Consider the following 15,337-nt stretch of genomic DNA (forward strand, 5'->3'; position numbering starts at 1 on the left):
CATATTTCTAAAAACAGGTTATAAAAAAAACGTCAACTAATTTCCTAAAACAGCTGGGCACTGTAGCTTTAGCAAACAATACTTAAAGAAGAGGGAATCGTGCATTTGCTGGGGACTATTTTCAGCCACAGACTGACACACAGGTGGTGTGTTGGTGACTGCGGCAGCAGGATGGTGTTTGAAGGATTGAGACAAAATAAACTACAGTGTGTGTGTGATCAACAGTGTGGCTTATTGATGTGTTTTTAATAGTTTCTGGGCAACAATGGAGCTCTACAGCACAGAGGAATAAGACATATCGGGCTTTGGATACACAAACAATATTTGTTAGTGGGATCAATTCATTGTTGGTTTCAGTGTTTTTATGAGATTTATCGAGCCAGTTAGCATGTTATAATAGTATAATATAATGTTATTATAATATTGTAAAATATAATAGTTAGCATGCAACAAACCTGCCATTGCATGGTGAAAAGTAAGACCTCTAAAACGCTTTTTAAGACTTGATGATGCTTTTAAAGGCCTTACGTTTGGATCGTAATGACTTTTCCTGTTTTTGTCGACACCTGCAAATAGTGAAACACCTGTGATGGTTTAGACTACCTGCTCTGAGATGTCCCACCACGTCAGCCAGGCTTCCCTTCTTTACTTTAGTGATGAAGGCACCTAATCTCCCTGACTCTGTTATTCTGCCTCCCACCACCTAGACAGACAGAGAGAGAGATTAGTGTCATATCCGTCATATCAGGGGGAGACAACAGTGACTGAATAGCGTTTGTACAATAATAATAATATCACAACCATAAATAAGGAGCACTGTGTGTGTGTGTGTGTGTGTGTGTGTGTGTGTGTGTGCCCCCTCTGACCTTTAAGCCCAGCAGAGCTCCGGCTTCTTTAGGCATGGTGGCGCTCCTCTTGCTGAGGGTGATTCGTCCAATTAGATGATCTCCCTCCTTGGACGGCTGCCAGGTTACAGGATGCTGCAACGGGAGACAACATGAGATACACACAGATGCACATGCTGACACTCAGAAGACATACACACAAACATGTACAAAATGCAAAGGAATACAAAATCAGCCACTAGTGGAATATTAACAGCTCAGAATGTGAAGATATTTCATATTTTGAGATATATATATATATATATCGACTGTTTTAGGCACTAAATTGTTACCTGTGTTACATGTCTAAACTGGGTGAGCGTCCTTGTTGGATCAGCCTGTGAAAGTTTCTCTTCAAAACAGTTGTTAAATATGGATATGGGTCGACGGTGCACTGCATTTCAATGTCGTTAACAATGCGGCTCAATGCTTGTCTGGCTTCTTCAAGAGCTGCTGTGGATGAGTGGCAACTTAATGGATCGTGGGTTCATTTACATCTCCATTTGATGCATTTTCCCTCCATCTGATTACAATAGGCTCCCATATGGCTGAAGGTTGCAACAGTTTGCCGCATTTTCTTAGGGATAAATTAGCTCAAGTTTGCTGCCCACTCTCACCAGCTGATATAACACAACTGTCACGTTAAGCTCCTGAAAGCCTCTAAGTTTGCTGGTGTTAACACCTTGGATCTGGTAAGTGTTTCCTGCAAAACCTTGCCTGGCACATGAGAAGTCAAGTGTTGGAAGTTAGCGGATTATCAAATAGAAACCAACTAGGTGGTTAGAATAAGCAGTGACAGCTCCCGTCACTTCAGTCAAAGAAAAAAAGTAGAAAACAACTCCATCAACAGGCGATGCAAGTGCTCACCACAGCAATGAGCACCTTAGAGCCAAGTGATAGTTAAATACTGAACACACACACAAATGTTGACACCCCTATCATCTCCTTTAAAATGCAACAACAAAACTGAAGTTGAATATGAACTACGTTAGATAAGAATATAAACGAGTCACTTACATGCCATACAGTGGGGTCGTGTGGGTAGCACTCCCAGTCGCCTGCAAGAGAGAAGAGACCGGCTCAGATACTGTGCATGAAGCTGAGGCGCTGACCTCCTTCATATCCCCATGATATATCACACACACACACACACACACACACACACACACACACACACACTCACACACACATTCCCGTGTACACCAGAAACTGTATACACTGCACATACCAGCCTGAGTCCTCTCATACACACCTCGGCCAAATTTGGGGGCTCTTCAGAAGGTATTTGTTTACAGTGGAGGGGGTTAGGTTTATTGAATATTCAGGCCTGGGCTAGAATTAGAAATTTATCACCGCAGAGGCAGGACTCAGCCTCAACGCAGTCCACGGAGGCACTGATGATACCAGAGAACAGCTAAGCCTTTTAAACTGCTTTAAATCCCTTCCAGATATTTTACAGATTAGATGTCGTGGGGTTGTGCAGTGTGGTAAGAATAAATAAAAACTTTGGTAAATATTGACCTCATGCTGATGGTCATTATGAAGCAATGCAACCAAAAATCTATCTGGAAACCATTTAAATAAAGCACATTTTCTCTGGCTGAAGTGTGTCAAAGTAATACAGTAATGGATTCATAAATTTATCAGGCTCAGAAATCTGTTATAACTTCAGTAATAAAACTAGCGTTTCAATTATGCATTGTAAAACCTGAAGTAAAATAAAAAACAAGCTCTATAAAATAAGAAGATAATTTGTCATTTAATTATTCAATTTACTTGCTATCTTCTATCTATCTATGATTGACAATAATCCTGTACCTGTGTTAGTGTGTGTGTGTGTAATAAAGTACTTATCAGAGTGTAAACCTGAATTTGAAGGGGGATTAATAAAAGGAATTTTTATTATAGTCCATCTCACAATTTGCGTCTTGTTTTAACAGTCTTTACTATACTTATTGTTATGCACCAGAACACCAAAGCTCATTTCTTGTATGTGAAAACCAACTTGGCTGTAAACCCGATTGTGATTCTTGATGAAATGTTAACAGAGGCATCTCCGTGACAACTGAGCAAGCTCCATGTGCTGTCGAGGACAGTGTGAGACAGTCAAACATAACCTAATAATATTTTCCTTCAATGATTTCTTTCAGTTTCAGCAGTCTTTTGGAGAACACTCAACAGGGACCGGTGGCTTTCCTCATGTCCAGCAGGATATTTTAGACAATTACACAAAATCTTTTCAATGGTTCAGCCACATCTCCTGCTTTAGTCCAAAAACACAGCCTCCTCTGTACACATGGGCCGGGGGGCAGAGTTGAAATGTGTGCAGGACCTCGACGACACTGTTATGACACAGAGTAAAACAGAGCCAAGCGTTCCTAGGAGCCAGGAGGCTATGAGGTTAATGAGTTGTGACAACTTATAGTGACATTATGTAATCTTAAAGCAAACGCTCTGACGACAGACAACTGAGTTCTCAGTTTCATAACTCGAGCGTGAACGGAATTTTGTGGAGTGGGTGGGTCACATGGGCAAGTCTGTGTTCTTTTGTTTTTAGACGTACGAGGGCCTTAATGAAGGAAAAGTGGCGACAGAAGAGGTGCAGCCCATGAAGCAACTATTAGTTAGCTAGCTACTATGATAAAATGTGTGAAATCAAATACCTGAACCACAAATTTTGAGGGGTGAATCTACCTCCATTCTGTGTTTATGTGCAGGGGGAGACTTGCACAGATCATAATAGGATATACTGTACTGTGACTGAGTGCATATCTGAGTGTGTGTGCATGTTTGCCTGCACCGATCTTATGATGATTTACATGCCTGGATGCTCCTCGGCTGCCAGCAACCACATCTGTGAGCTGACCTGGCCTCAGTCTCGAGCTAAAAAAGGAAGCAGCGTCTCGCTGCCACGCTGGTGTGTTTAAAACCTGGCCTGACAGAACACTCTTATCCTAAACCCACACTTGATCGATGCCACAGCGCCTGGTCTGGGTCCAGGCTGGTGCTGCACGCTCCCTTGTTCTCATCAGAACACAACACACTCTATTGATGTCAGCTTCCGGTGAAAGGGTATTCTTAATGTAGTGCGAGTATGACTACAGTCAGATGTAGTGTTTGGTAAATACTGTCACTGTTATTAGATAGAAACGGACTACTCTAAAAAGACCTGGACTGTCATGTAGTGGGAAATAAAAAGTGAACTATGTACAGTTAGTGATGATTATAGTTTCATAGAACTGTTTAAGGTTGTATATCAAGATTAAGCCAAGAGTGGGGCTTGCCCATAATGACAAAATGTAATTTCAAGATAAACTAAGTTCATTTGTGACCTTTTAAATATTTGTTTGACAAAGGAAAACAGCTTCTTTTACTGAAGCTTTCAACCACATCTCATGGTCTTTATCAGTGGGCAACTTAACCCATCGACTGAGGAGACCATGGAAACCGTGACAGCATATGGAAACTCTGGAAAAGCTAATTTAAGATTTTGAGGATTATTGAAATCAATGCCAAAAGAAAATGTAGACAATCATTCATATGATGACCAATCAAACAGAGGCAAATAAGATTTTCAAAAGAAATATTGTCATTTCAAGACATGACAAGAAAACCCCCCCGAGGGCTGGTAAACCCACCTAACATTAAAATAAAGACAGCTGTACACGCATGGCAAAAACGTACAAACAGGAGTGCTTTTTGAATATCTAAAGAATACTTCATTAACAGTGGATTTGAGACCTAGTTATAAAGAAACTGTGAAAGAAAATGGGAAGGTCTTCAAGGCCATTATCAGTTAAATTCTAAAAAACATTATATTGTACAAGCATGACAGACACAGCTGAAAAGCACAAACCAAAAATTATGTCCTTTGATTTCAACTCAATCTGCCCCTGTCCAAGGTGCTCACTGCTACTGGTAGCTGCGAATTTAGTTGCACAATATAAAAAAAAAATCCAGAAGTCCAGGGAAAACTTTTCACTCACCAAATAATAAGTTTGGAAGTTGTATTGGATTCCAGTTACCACCTTATTATTAAAAAAATACTACAAGTACTGCAGTATATCCTGTAAAGGGCAGAAACGCTAACCCCCTGTCCTTGCACCATTAAGGAAATGCGGCCCAACAGTTTCCATGCATCATCCTTGTGGATGGAGCCCCTGCACTATGCAAGGTCTCCCAAACTGAGAGCTCAAGGTCAGTTATTAAAGGCCAGCCTCTATCAATGGCCATACCCAGAGTTGAAAGAGGTTCAAGGACGGATGCCAAATCTCCGCACTTGGCTGGGAGAGGAGAAGCTCCCAAGAATTTCTGTCCTACAGACTGAAAAGTGTGGAGAACTTTATCCTTGATGGCCACTTGGGGGCCACTAGGAAGGCCCTGTGATCTGACAATCTCACCCCTGTAAAGCGTGGGCATTATCAGGGATGGGATGGAATGCAGGGAGACCCCTCGATGGTTCAATGTATGTAACACCACTGAGGTGTCTGAGAAAGGGCAAGTAGGCAGTCTGGAGTTCTCGGAGATTGATGTGCTGCCATCCCCACTAAGGCCTCCAAACTCCATGAACTGACTTCTGCCGTACTGCTCCAAATCATGAGGTGAGGCATCCGTTGTCATCACCTCTCGCCTCAGTGGAAGTGAGCCGAAAGGAATACTTTGCAGCAGAAATGCAGAGACGAACAAGGCGCTTTTTAGTGACTATGACTTTGCCCCACCTGTGCAGACAAGCATCCATGTGGAGGTTGTTGTGTGAGTGCATAGATGCTGTAGCCCCAGGGGTAAGATTCCTGCCGTTAGCATCCTCATCCAGTCTAAACCATGTCTGTGCCTGTGTTGGCATGTTTGCTGTGATGGGTTTAGGTGATGTGAGCACCATGGATCCTGGAACACTGAGCTGCTCTGATGCTTGGCTTGTCTGCTTCCAGTCTTCTTCCCTGGGGCTAAACGCATCTTCACTTGAAACTTAGCATTTGACCCCTTGCCAACATCAGATTGTCCCCATCCTCAACCGAATCCCAAGCAATCACTCGATGGGTGGTTGAGGGAGGCAGAGCCCATGCTAACACTTTAATCTGGTCCCCTTATGGTGAAAGGCCATCTCCAAACAGTAGACCTTCCACCTGACGTAGCCTTTCCTTTTCCTCTTTTACAAAGTTGAGCTCCACTAGAGGGACACAACAGCTTTGTTTAAATCACCATAGGGCGTCAAGCAAGGAAATCTGAACAAGAGCTGTGACTCGGCCACAGGATGCGAGATCAGAACCTTTAGTAGACTTATTATCGCAAAAACAACCAAAGAAACAAGTAGGCAGGTCAATCCAGCCTGGCCTGTTAACCTGCTAGTCTGTTCCACCTCTTACACTTACAGCCAGGTGATCCAAAGGACTGGATCTGGAGAACTGGAGTGCAGCTGGCCACCAAACACAACTGGAACCTCCAGCAGACTTATTATATTTTAATGCAACCAGACATACAAAGAGCTGGCCGGCCAGGCTAATCCACCTGTTGCTAGCCTGTTTGCCTGAATTGCGTACATAGTTAACCGAGCAGGACTAAGAATGACCTCCACATTTAGTGTTTGTAGGAATCAACTAATACAACAGACTATTTAAGACAATTACTGTAGCAGGTGAGCAAGCAAGCACAAGACAAGAATGTGGTATTTATAGCTGGGACGCGCAGGTAGCATATATCACGCATGTGACTTTGTTTATACAAATCTCGACCGATGCGTCGTGCGAGGAGACATATCCAATTTGTTTAGCGCCACTGGCAGTCAGGACAGAGTGAAACAGAGCCCAGCTTCGGCATGAAAGGTTCGAGTGTGAACAGCAGTGTGTTCTCAGGCTTGGGGACATAGTTGGCTATGTGAGGCCACACAAGGTCAACGCTGGAGTCAAGTAGGGTCAAACTGCCCCATTGCAGACACACTAACACGCACACACATGTATACTCTGTGTGGGATTGTCCATCCCTCAGGGCCAAGCTGAAAACAATACAATATGACACACGAGAAAACACTGAGATGCACACACGGACTCACGCACACTCATTATGAGACTGCCAGCTCTGGCTGCTGCATGCGCTGTACACAAAAGTTAGAAAATGTTGCAGGAGGTGCATTGTTTCCAACAGGGTGAATACACAAGAACATACGTTTCCCCAAATCCCTAGGTTATATCAGAGCAGTCGCAGCTGCTCTGATCACTGATCCCAGCGAGTAGAAAGGCATGTCCAGATCCATTTGAAGTCTGAATGAAGACATGCCTCATCTTACATTCACCTCATACACTGCAATAATAAATTACAAATACAGCAAAAGTGTGTGAAATTAATTGCATTGCATCATTATTTCTAAAATTAATATTATTACTCCTCACAGTCCTGGTTGAAGAGGTTTGTAAAGGGCTCGAGAACTGTAAATTCTGTAAGGGAGATGAGTTTTGTTTTTGTTATACCCTCTTTATAATGGCCTAATCAGGCTGATTTACATAGTGTAGTTGTAGGAGACATTGTGCTCCTGGGCGCCTTGAGGATTGTAATAAAATAAAAATCAAATCAAGGCAACGGTTCATATGACGTCCCCCAGGAAGCACAAGACAAGTTGTGTAACTGTGAAGAAGGTCAGTTCGAAGACTGTTATTTAACAGTGCAAGAAATGAATTTTGCCAGACAATTTGCATTAACCTCTAGCGATCTCTTTTGACTTCCGAGGCTGAGCCATCAATAACAGCTACTGTGCTGCTCACCACTACTTTGCTTTTCAGACAGTCTGAAATTCAATTATTTGTGTTTTTTTTTCTTTCTGCTCACCTTTTTGACATGTCAGTCTGTAGAATTACCGTATACACGGCAGGCAGCAGTTTGGCTGTTTATTGAAATTGATCAGCAGGCAGCTGCACTGAAAGTTCTGTATGTACCTTAGAATCTGCCAGCAGTATCACAGTCAGTGTCTTCCTTCATGGTGTGCAATTAGCGACTCATTTTGGAGAATGTGAATGATCCACATGCAGAATGCTTTCTTTTGATGCAAAGATAGTTTGTCTGCTTCCTCTACTCGTCGAGTGTCACTGCAAATGGCCTTTTCCAAACGTATAGCTGTGTCCCAATTCCATACTACATTCTAATTTTAGGCAAGTTTGTGTATTCACACTGGAACACAGACAATATGGAGTCGGCTCAAAAAGTCAGTATGCAGACGAAAGACTGCAGTGCTCTTACACTGCACTGCTCAAAGAAATAAAATGGAAAAAATTGCAGGCGGTGGTGAAACATCTATACTGACACACCTTGGAAAACAAAAAAATAAGTAATAAATGCTGAGAAACATTTTTCTTTCTCTCTGTCTTTCACAGTTTGACTGATGTCTGTTGGTGCGCCAGTTTTAATATTAATCGTCAATGCTAGCAGTAACTTATGCTGAGTTGCTTTAACTGCAATACTGTCCACAATTATAACTAATAAATAAATAGAACTAGATAAAACTAATTGTACACAATTAGTATCTCGTATAAAACTGGGACACAGCTCATTTCTATAAGCATGACAGCAATGGAAGCACTGCTTAATACTTCTATACAAGGGCCATCACCAAAGGACTCTTGATAGCATATTATGTTTACTGCTTGACCACTTTGAGTGCTGGCTGCTGACCTTAATTCAGGCTGATGATAGCAGCCTACACCACAAAGAAGCAAAGACACCTCAAAAGACCAATTGTTCGGACGTCTGCATCACATTTCACGTCAGTTTAACCTGTGACCTGAGAGATATGAGAGGCTATTAAGATTTTTTGCGGACCTGTAGTTAAAGGTACGTTCAGGGCATAAGCAGTGTGAGAAACTGCCATAAAGCAGAGGTGAAGCGCATCATTCCCATGTGACAGATAAACAACTGAATGAACAGACAGATGTCAATACTTCTCATGCTGAAATCATCATCATGAGTTTTTTCATGAACAGAACGTGATGATTGATAATGTCTCTCACCTCGCTCGCTGACACTTTCGATCTCAGCATCCTCACAGCTGCTGTACTCAGGCGTGGTCCCCCCCTCCTCCTCTGAACTGCTGACGCTGGTCTGCCTCTTCCCTCCAGCCCCGAGCCCTCGTTTCGACTTGTAGGGCCGTGGCGGCGGGGGACGCAGAGATTCCGATTGGTCAGAGCTCAGCGAATCATTGCGCAGCATGCTCTCAGCCTTCTCCCGTTTGGTCCGTCTCACTACGGGTCCCTGGCCGGGGGCCGAGCCAGGGCCCGAACCGGGAGGCTCTCTGAGTTCAGGGGTAGGGGCTTGCTGAACAAGGGTGTGTTCATGTTGCCCGCCAACCCCACCCACCGTCCTCTGACCAGGCCGCACCCCATCCCCGACCTCCCCTACTACTCCCGTGCCACGACCCTGCACCGGCACTGGGTGGCCCCGGCCTCCAGGAGGGACCGGCCCTGCTTGGCGAAGGGGGGCACCACTGTGGTCCATGTGGTGGTAGCCCCCCTCCTCTGTCCGCCTTACTCCACCACCTCCTCCCACAGGATCATGCTCCAGAGAGCGTCCCTTTGTCAGTCGCCGGCTTTCCCTGCGCTCCCTGGACTCCCCCCTAAGGTCCCGGTCCATGGAGACCTGGGTCTGCAGTCTGGGCTGACCTGGCCGGCGCTCTCCCCGACCAGCTCCTCCACCTCCCCTTCCATTTCTCCTGGGGAACAGGTGAGATTTTTTGCTATTGTTATTCATCCTCTGGGGACCATCTGTGCAAAATGTCATGACAAGCCATGCAATAATTGTTGAGATAATTCAGTCTGGACCAGGGGGGTGGACCAACATTGCCATCTCTAGAGCCAAGCACCCTAGCATGGCTAAAAAAACGACTATCACAAGTTCTCAGACCTGGAGGTGATATCTTTAAATGTCTTGTTTTGTCTGAGAGCCCAGAATCCAAAAATATTCAGTTCATCAGGATTTAAAAACAGCAAATGCTCACATTTTTTTGCCTGGAAAGGGTCTTCAGTGAGTAATTGATTGTCAAAATGGCAGGTATTTAAGTTTGTGTCAGTTGATCAAGTGGAACAAATTGTTCCAGCACCACATTAAAGTTAAATGTAAGAGCATGTCCAATCAAAGAAGACTGTGTTTTTGTATTGGATCCAGTGGCATTCAGAAGTGGAAGGTAAACAGAGTAAATATTATTTACTTGTACTGAACAAATAACACTGGTGTGATTTTACATCTGTTATCATTTCATTGTTAACATTAGTGTCCACTAATAGAAAGTCATGAGTAAAAACACATTCTAGAGTCCAGTGTTTTGGAACTGACTGTGTTCTTCCACTCCACTCAGACTGGCACAGGAAACAATGACTCAGACTGCTTGCTTAAGAGACATAATGCACCGCTGTCTAAAAGAAGCAGATGATAGTTGTAGGAGATAATGCTCAATAGTACAAATATTAACATATTTCACAAGGACTGCTTTCTTTCCGATGGCTGAGAGAACGGGCAGAGAGGGGCACTCCGCCAATTTCATACATCAAGATCACTTTGCTGGTGATCACATACACTTTATGATTAGTCCTGCTCTGCCAGGGAAAACAGTTGTATAATCATGTCTTCCATGCTTGTGAAGGAGCTTTAAAGTCTCATAACCCCAATGATGTCAGAGTGATGTCACTGGGGTTATTTCACCCTGGGTTTGACTATTTTTTTTTAAGTCAGCTTTACAAACTGGATGTGTGGCATTTTGAAAGACCTGGGCATTCCCTAAAGAAATCCCACAATGCAACACTACTGTGTTGGAAAAAACTACTGTGTTGCATCAAACAATGCAACACTACATGCAACACCACATTGTGGGACGCAACACAGTAGTTTTTTTTAAATAACTTTTTTTTAAATAACTTCAGCTTTGTGTAATTTTCCCTCAGGCTGACTGACAGGCTAATCAATGGAGCAAAGTTCCATTACTGGGGAAATGTCGCCATCTAAAGGTCCCAGCATTCTCAGGGGTTGTTTTTATGTGTGTCCTGTTTCACTCAGTCGAGTCACAGTCAGTGAGCGAGGTTGCTAACCAGCTACTTAACCAGGTTATGGACAAAACAACATTTTTTGTGAGGACTCATCCTCCACCGCCTGCCACAGAAAGTGGTTCAGGATCATCAGCATCAGCCAGTGAATGGAACACTTAGCTAGTAGCAGTGAGATGGTGAGGTGACTGGACCAATATGGATGGCTGGCTAGCTAGCCCACCTGCAAACCATCAGAGAATTTATTAGTATTTATTATTTTTTCCTTCCATTGACACAAATGCTACGCTCACTTTAATACTAATATTATACTCCGTTAGAAAGTTAATATTCTCGTGAATCGAATCGATGCAAACCATTTCAAGATACAATCACAACAGGAGGCACAATTAACGCTAACATAAGACAAACAAAAGTTTTTAAAATCACGCAACTGTGTTTCCTCATTACAACTTCTGGAAGCATAGACAGAGGTTTCAAATGACACCTCACTTGACCAATCACGATCTGCCATATGAAGCCTATCTCTTCTTCTGTTCTTCTGATCTAAAGATCAACACAATCGCAAATGACTGACACGTCAAATAGCCAATGAAATCGATTTGCCACTTAAGTTTGTTTTTACAGCTCCAGTCACCTCAAATCCAGGATTTCATTGCTAATAGGGATATTTCACACAATTTGAAGGGATAAATATAGTAACTGGCCTCAAATGTAACCAAAATATAGGTATAAATACCTTAAATATGAATATAGATGGCCATAATTTTGATTTCATGAATATGAATATAGATATTGATGATGATATACAGATTTTTTGGAATTCTATTATATCAAATGGCTTGAAAAATAATCCATAGAGCAACCGTGAACAGGAAAAAAAAACTCCTGGACCCCCAGGGGCATGCTGAACGAACATCTTTTGGAAGACTGCCATCCTCCATTAGAGTTTCAGTGACATATTATGATGCTTTTTCCTTTTATTCGTCACCCAGCTGTACGTCTTCCGATGCATAGGTTAAAAGAATCAAAAAGTTGTGATGATGATGTTGTTTTGCTGGGATAACGACACACTGCCTGTGTCATATTACAAGGTAACATGTTATTGCATGTCAAATGTTGCTAAGTAGGTAAAGGGAGTGACAAGGTTTCTTTATGGACATTGCTTCAGCTTACGTGTCTCGTGGTGGTTCGCTACGTGACCGAGCGTCTGTGCCAGGTGTGGTCCCAGGTGCGCCGGGTCGGTTTGGGTCTTGGATCGCGGTGATGGAGCCCGGGGGTGCTTGGGAGCGGGACCGGAGCTTCTTGTCACCGGGCGTTTGGCACACAGATGGCTCGCTGACGGCTGAACCGAGGCCAGCGGGTTTCCCAGCCGGACCAGTGAACCACTCGCCTGGCTTGGTCAGGATCTCCTGCTGCTTCCGGCAGTTATTACACACCCAGATCACCTGGGACGAAAGGAACACGGGTAGAGATTACAATCACAGCTATATGGCATGGCGTCTGCTGACTGGCCCACAAGTTTTCATCGTAAAGCTTTTGTACAAATAGATAATCACATATACAGTACATGGCTACATTTACATATCATCAGAGGTATTTATAGCAGCTGACACTGGCACCACATTACTCTGTCCCACAGGAAGGAGCTATTCTTTGCTGGAGCCTGTGAAAACCATCTCAACCAACTACTTTGCCAACCACTAATCTGAGGCTCGGCTTCTGTCGAACAGGAAATGGAACAATGCACTTCCTAAAGAGCTGCACTGCTGCCAGTGAGCGGTCCAGAGAAGAGCTTTTATGGAAGCTTTTTAAGATCACGATCATGGCAGCTATTAGCAGGGAGCAGCTTGGCTTCCAGTGTGGGCTGCTTCTGGCCTTCAAATGAAGCACCCAAAGCCAACTGGATAATGAAATGACATTCAACTCACTGCCAAAATAATGTCTCCCGTCCTCCATCTTTCCATTTGTCCCATCACACATATGCACACCAACTATACGTTGGCTGTGCTCACACACTACAGCTGAGTGTCCAAATCCAGATTTCTTTCCTTCACATTTTGAGATCAGAGTGTGCGCACTGAGTCGCTCGTCTGGAGTCTTGATCTACTCTATTCACACAGTGAGCCTTAATTCTCAAATCCTGGATTCTACTCATATATTTTTTTGAAAGACAAGATGATGGACAAGAGTGTCCATCTGAAGATGTAACACAGACAATATCTGATGTCAGCACATTGTGGCAGTCATGACAAATTAGATGTCAAGAGACCAACAGATTTTGCGCACACTACAGCATGTATGAGATGAGAGCCTCAGTGGGTGTGACAGTACAACACCTGTTTCTGTACAGATACAACAATGCTATTTGTGATGCAAAAATTATTTTTTACTTTTCACAAAACAAGCTAAACTTCTCAAACAAAGCACAATTTACAAAAATTTGAACAATTAATATATTTACAGAAAAATTAATTAGCTACAATTTAAGTAATTGATTCTACTTTCTAAGTAATTTTTTATACCAAGCTATACCTACTGATTCCAGCTTCTCAATGTGATTATTTTCCTTTTTTAGTCTTTTTTACGTTATATACAGTATAACAACAAAAAAAAATGATTGGCAGATTAATCAATAATAAATTGAATTGTATTGTACTTTCTGATGTTGTCTTTGTCCAGGAAGCCATGAAAAAGAACTGTATAAAATTAGTAAATTTTGACTTAAATGATCAGATCAAAGAAGCTGTGAGGAAGCATTCAATGATCACTTTCTGTATGACAGTTTTCAACAGTCGATGCGATGGACACATTTCAGTCAGTATCTGAAACACATGCCACCGAGTGTAAATGAAGGCAGGAATGACCTGCTTGAACCTCACTGACCCCTCTGTGCAGAGAAACACTGGTCCAACCTATACAGTTCAACTGTGCAAACAGCTTCAGTGAGGAGCTGGGACAGGCTGGTACAGAATACATATGTGAACACTGTCAGACCGAGTGGAACAAGACCTCACAGAACTGTTGAATGGTCCCATTTAAGAGCGTTTTTAATTATTTTATTTAGAAAAAGAACAATATTCAAAGCTCAAACTGGCTCTTCATCGGTTCTTCTTCTATTGTGACCTACGTCTGAACACTCAACTTTGTCAGTGCATTTTTTTGTTTTACAAAAAAATTTAATTTTGAAAGAACTTTTCTATTTTTGACATTTTTGTTTTTTTAATCTTATTTAAACTTTTGTCTAACTGAATTGCAGCACTTCTTACAATCCTTCATTGACCAAGTCATGTCACAGAAGACAGCAACATACAACACTGACAAGTTTACCAGCTTCACAGATACACTGAACAGAAATGTACTGAAAGAATTTGCGACGTCTCCGACGCCTGCTCCTCTGTGCACATATCGCTTATCTTATCGATAAGGGATGTTTGTTACATCCTGGAATAGGTATGAGGATTGAGGATGGCCTGCAGTGTGAATGCGGCCTCAGTTGTAGTCCTGTGTTGACATCAGAGCCGGGACTGAGGAAGGCTGGATGACAGAGGAAGTGAGGTTGGGCGGGAAATGAAGAGACAGTCAGAGGATGGAGGAGGAGAGCGAGGGGAGGTTAGAGTCAGTCCCTCTCCTCCAGCCACCAGGGTTCTCATTACTCCTGAACACTCCCCAATGACTCTTTAAAGAGAGCTAAAATAAAACACTCTGGCATTGGCCGATCCCCCCCCCCCCCTTCCTCTTACCCTTCCTCTCTCCCTCCTCCTCCTCCTCCTGCTCTTCCTCTCCTTTCCATTTCTCCCTCCTCCAGATTGCTTTTGATTAAAGCTACAAAAGCCGAGGAGAAAACAGCTTTACACCAACGCAGCTATATTTATCCTGCCAAACACCCCAGCACCACCAGGGAGAGAGGGAAAACGTGTGCTCAAACACACAAACACACACACACACACACACACACACACACAGCAAAGAAAGAAAAACACTGCCTCATGTGGGACATTATAGCTTTGGTGAAAACATCCACCAATCTGTGATTTTCTGCAGCCAGACCGACGAGGTGGACGGCTGCCAGATCAACACTGCAGTGCTAGTCTACTTGTCCATACATTCACAGGCAGGCTCTGATGACTAGTTGCTATGAAGTCACGTAGGACTTTCAACTGCATTTCAATGCATCTTGAAGGAATATTATTGTAGTTTCTTGATCTAAACCCTGCATTTCATATAACAGTTTTTGATGTCAGATGGTATAAGATCAATCGTAATAAAACAATGTTCACAGTAAGAGAAAAGGACATTTCATAATACAAAATACGCTTCAGGAAAAGTGTCATAAATGCTGTTGCTGTTAAAGACATTGCTCCACAGAGCTGGAACATAACTACTGTTGCACCTAACAATTATTTTCTTTATTGATGAAGCATTTAAATGTTGTTGAAC

The 15,337-nt window shown here is 42.9% G+C and overlaps 1 protein-coding gene across 1 annotated transcript in view; it reads right to left on the minus strand.

Annotated features, from left to right (window-relative positions):
• LOC121613649 (regulating synaptic membrane exocytosis protein 1-like) overlaps positions 1–15,337 on the minus strand; it is an 84,394-nt gene that overhangs the window by 30,595 nt on the left and 38,462 nt on the right. The window contains exons 5-9 of the mRNA XM_041947181.1: positions 12,074–12,345; positions 8,876–9,573; positions 1,902–1,942; positions 867–980; positions 604–703 (exon numbers count right to left, since the gene is read on the minus strand). Coding sequence (XP_041803115.1) covers positions 604–703; positions 867–980; positions 1,902–1,942; positions 8,876–9,573; positions 12,074–12,345 — 1,225 coding nt within the window. The remainder of the gene's footprint in view (positions 1–603; positions 704–866; positions 981–1,901; positions 1,943–8,875; positions 9,574–12,073; positions 12,346–15,337) is intronic.

Source organism: Chelmon rostratus, chromosome 11 (assembly GCF_017976325.1).
Source record: "Chelmon rostratus isolate fCheRos1 chromosome 11, fCheRos1.pri, whole genome shotgun sequence".
Lineage (NCBI taxonomy): Eukaryota > Metazoa > Chordata > Actinopteri > Chaetodontiformes > Chaetodontidae > Chelmon > Chelmon rostratus.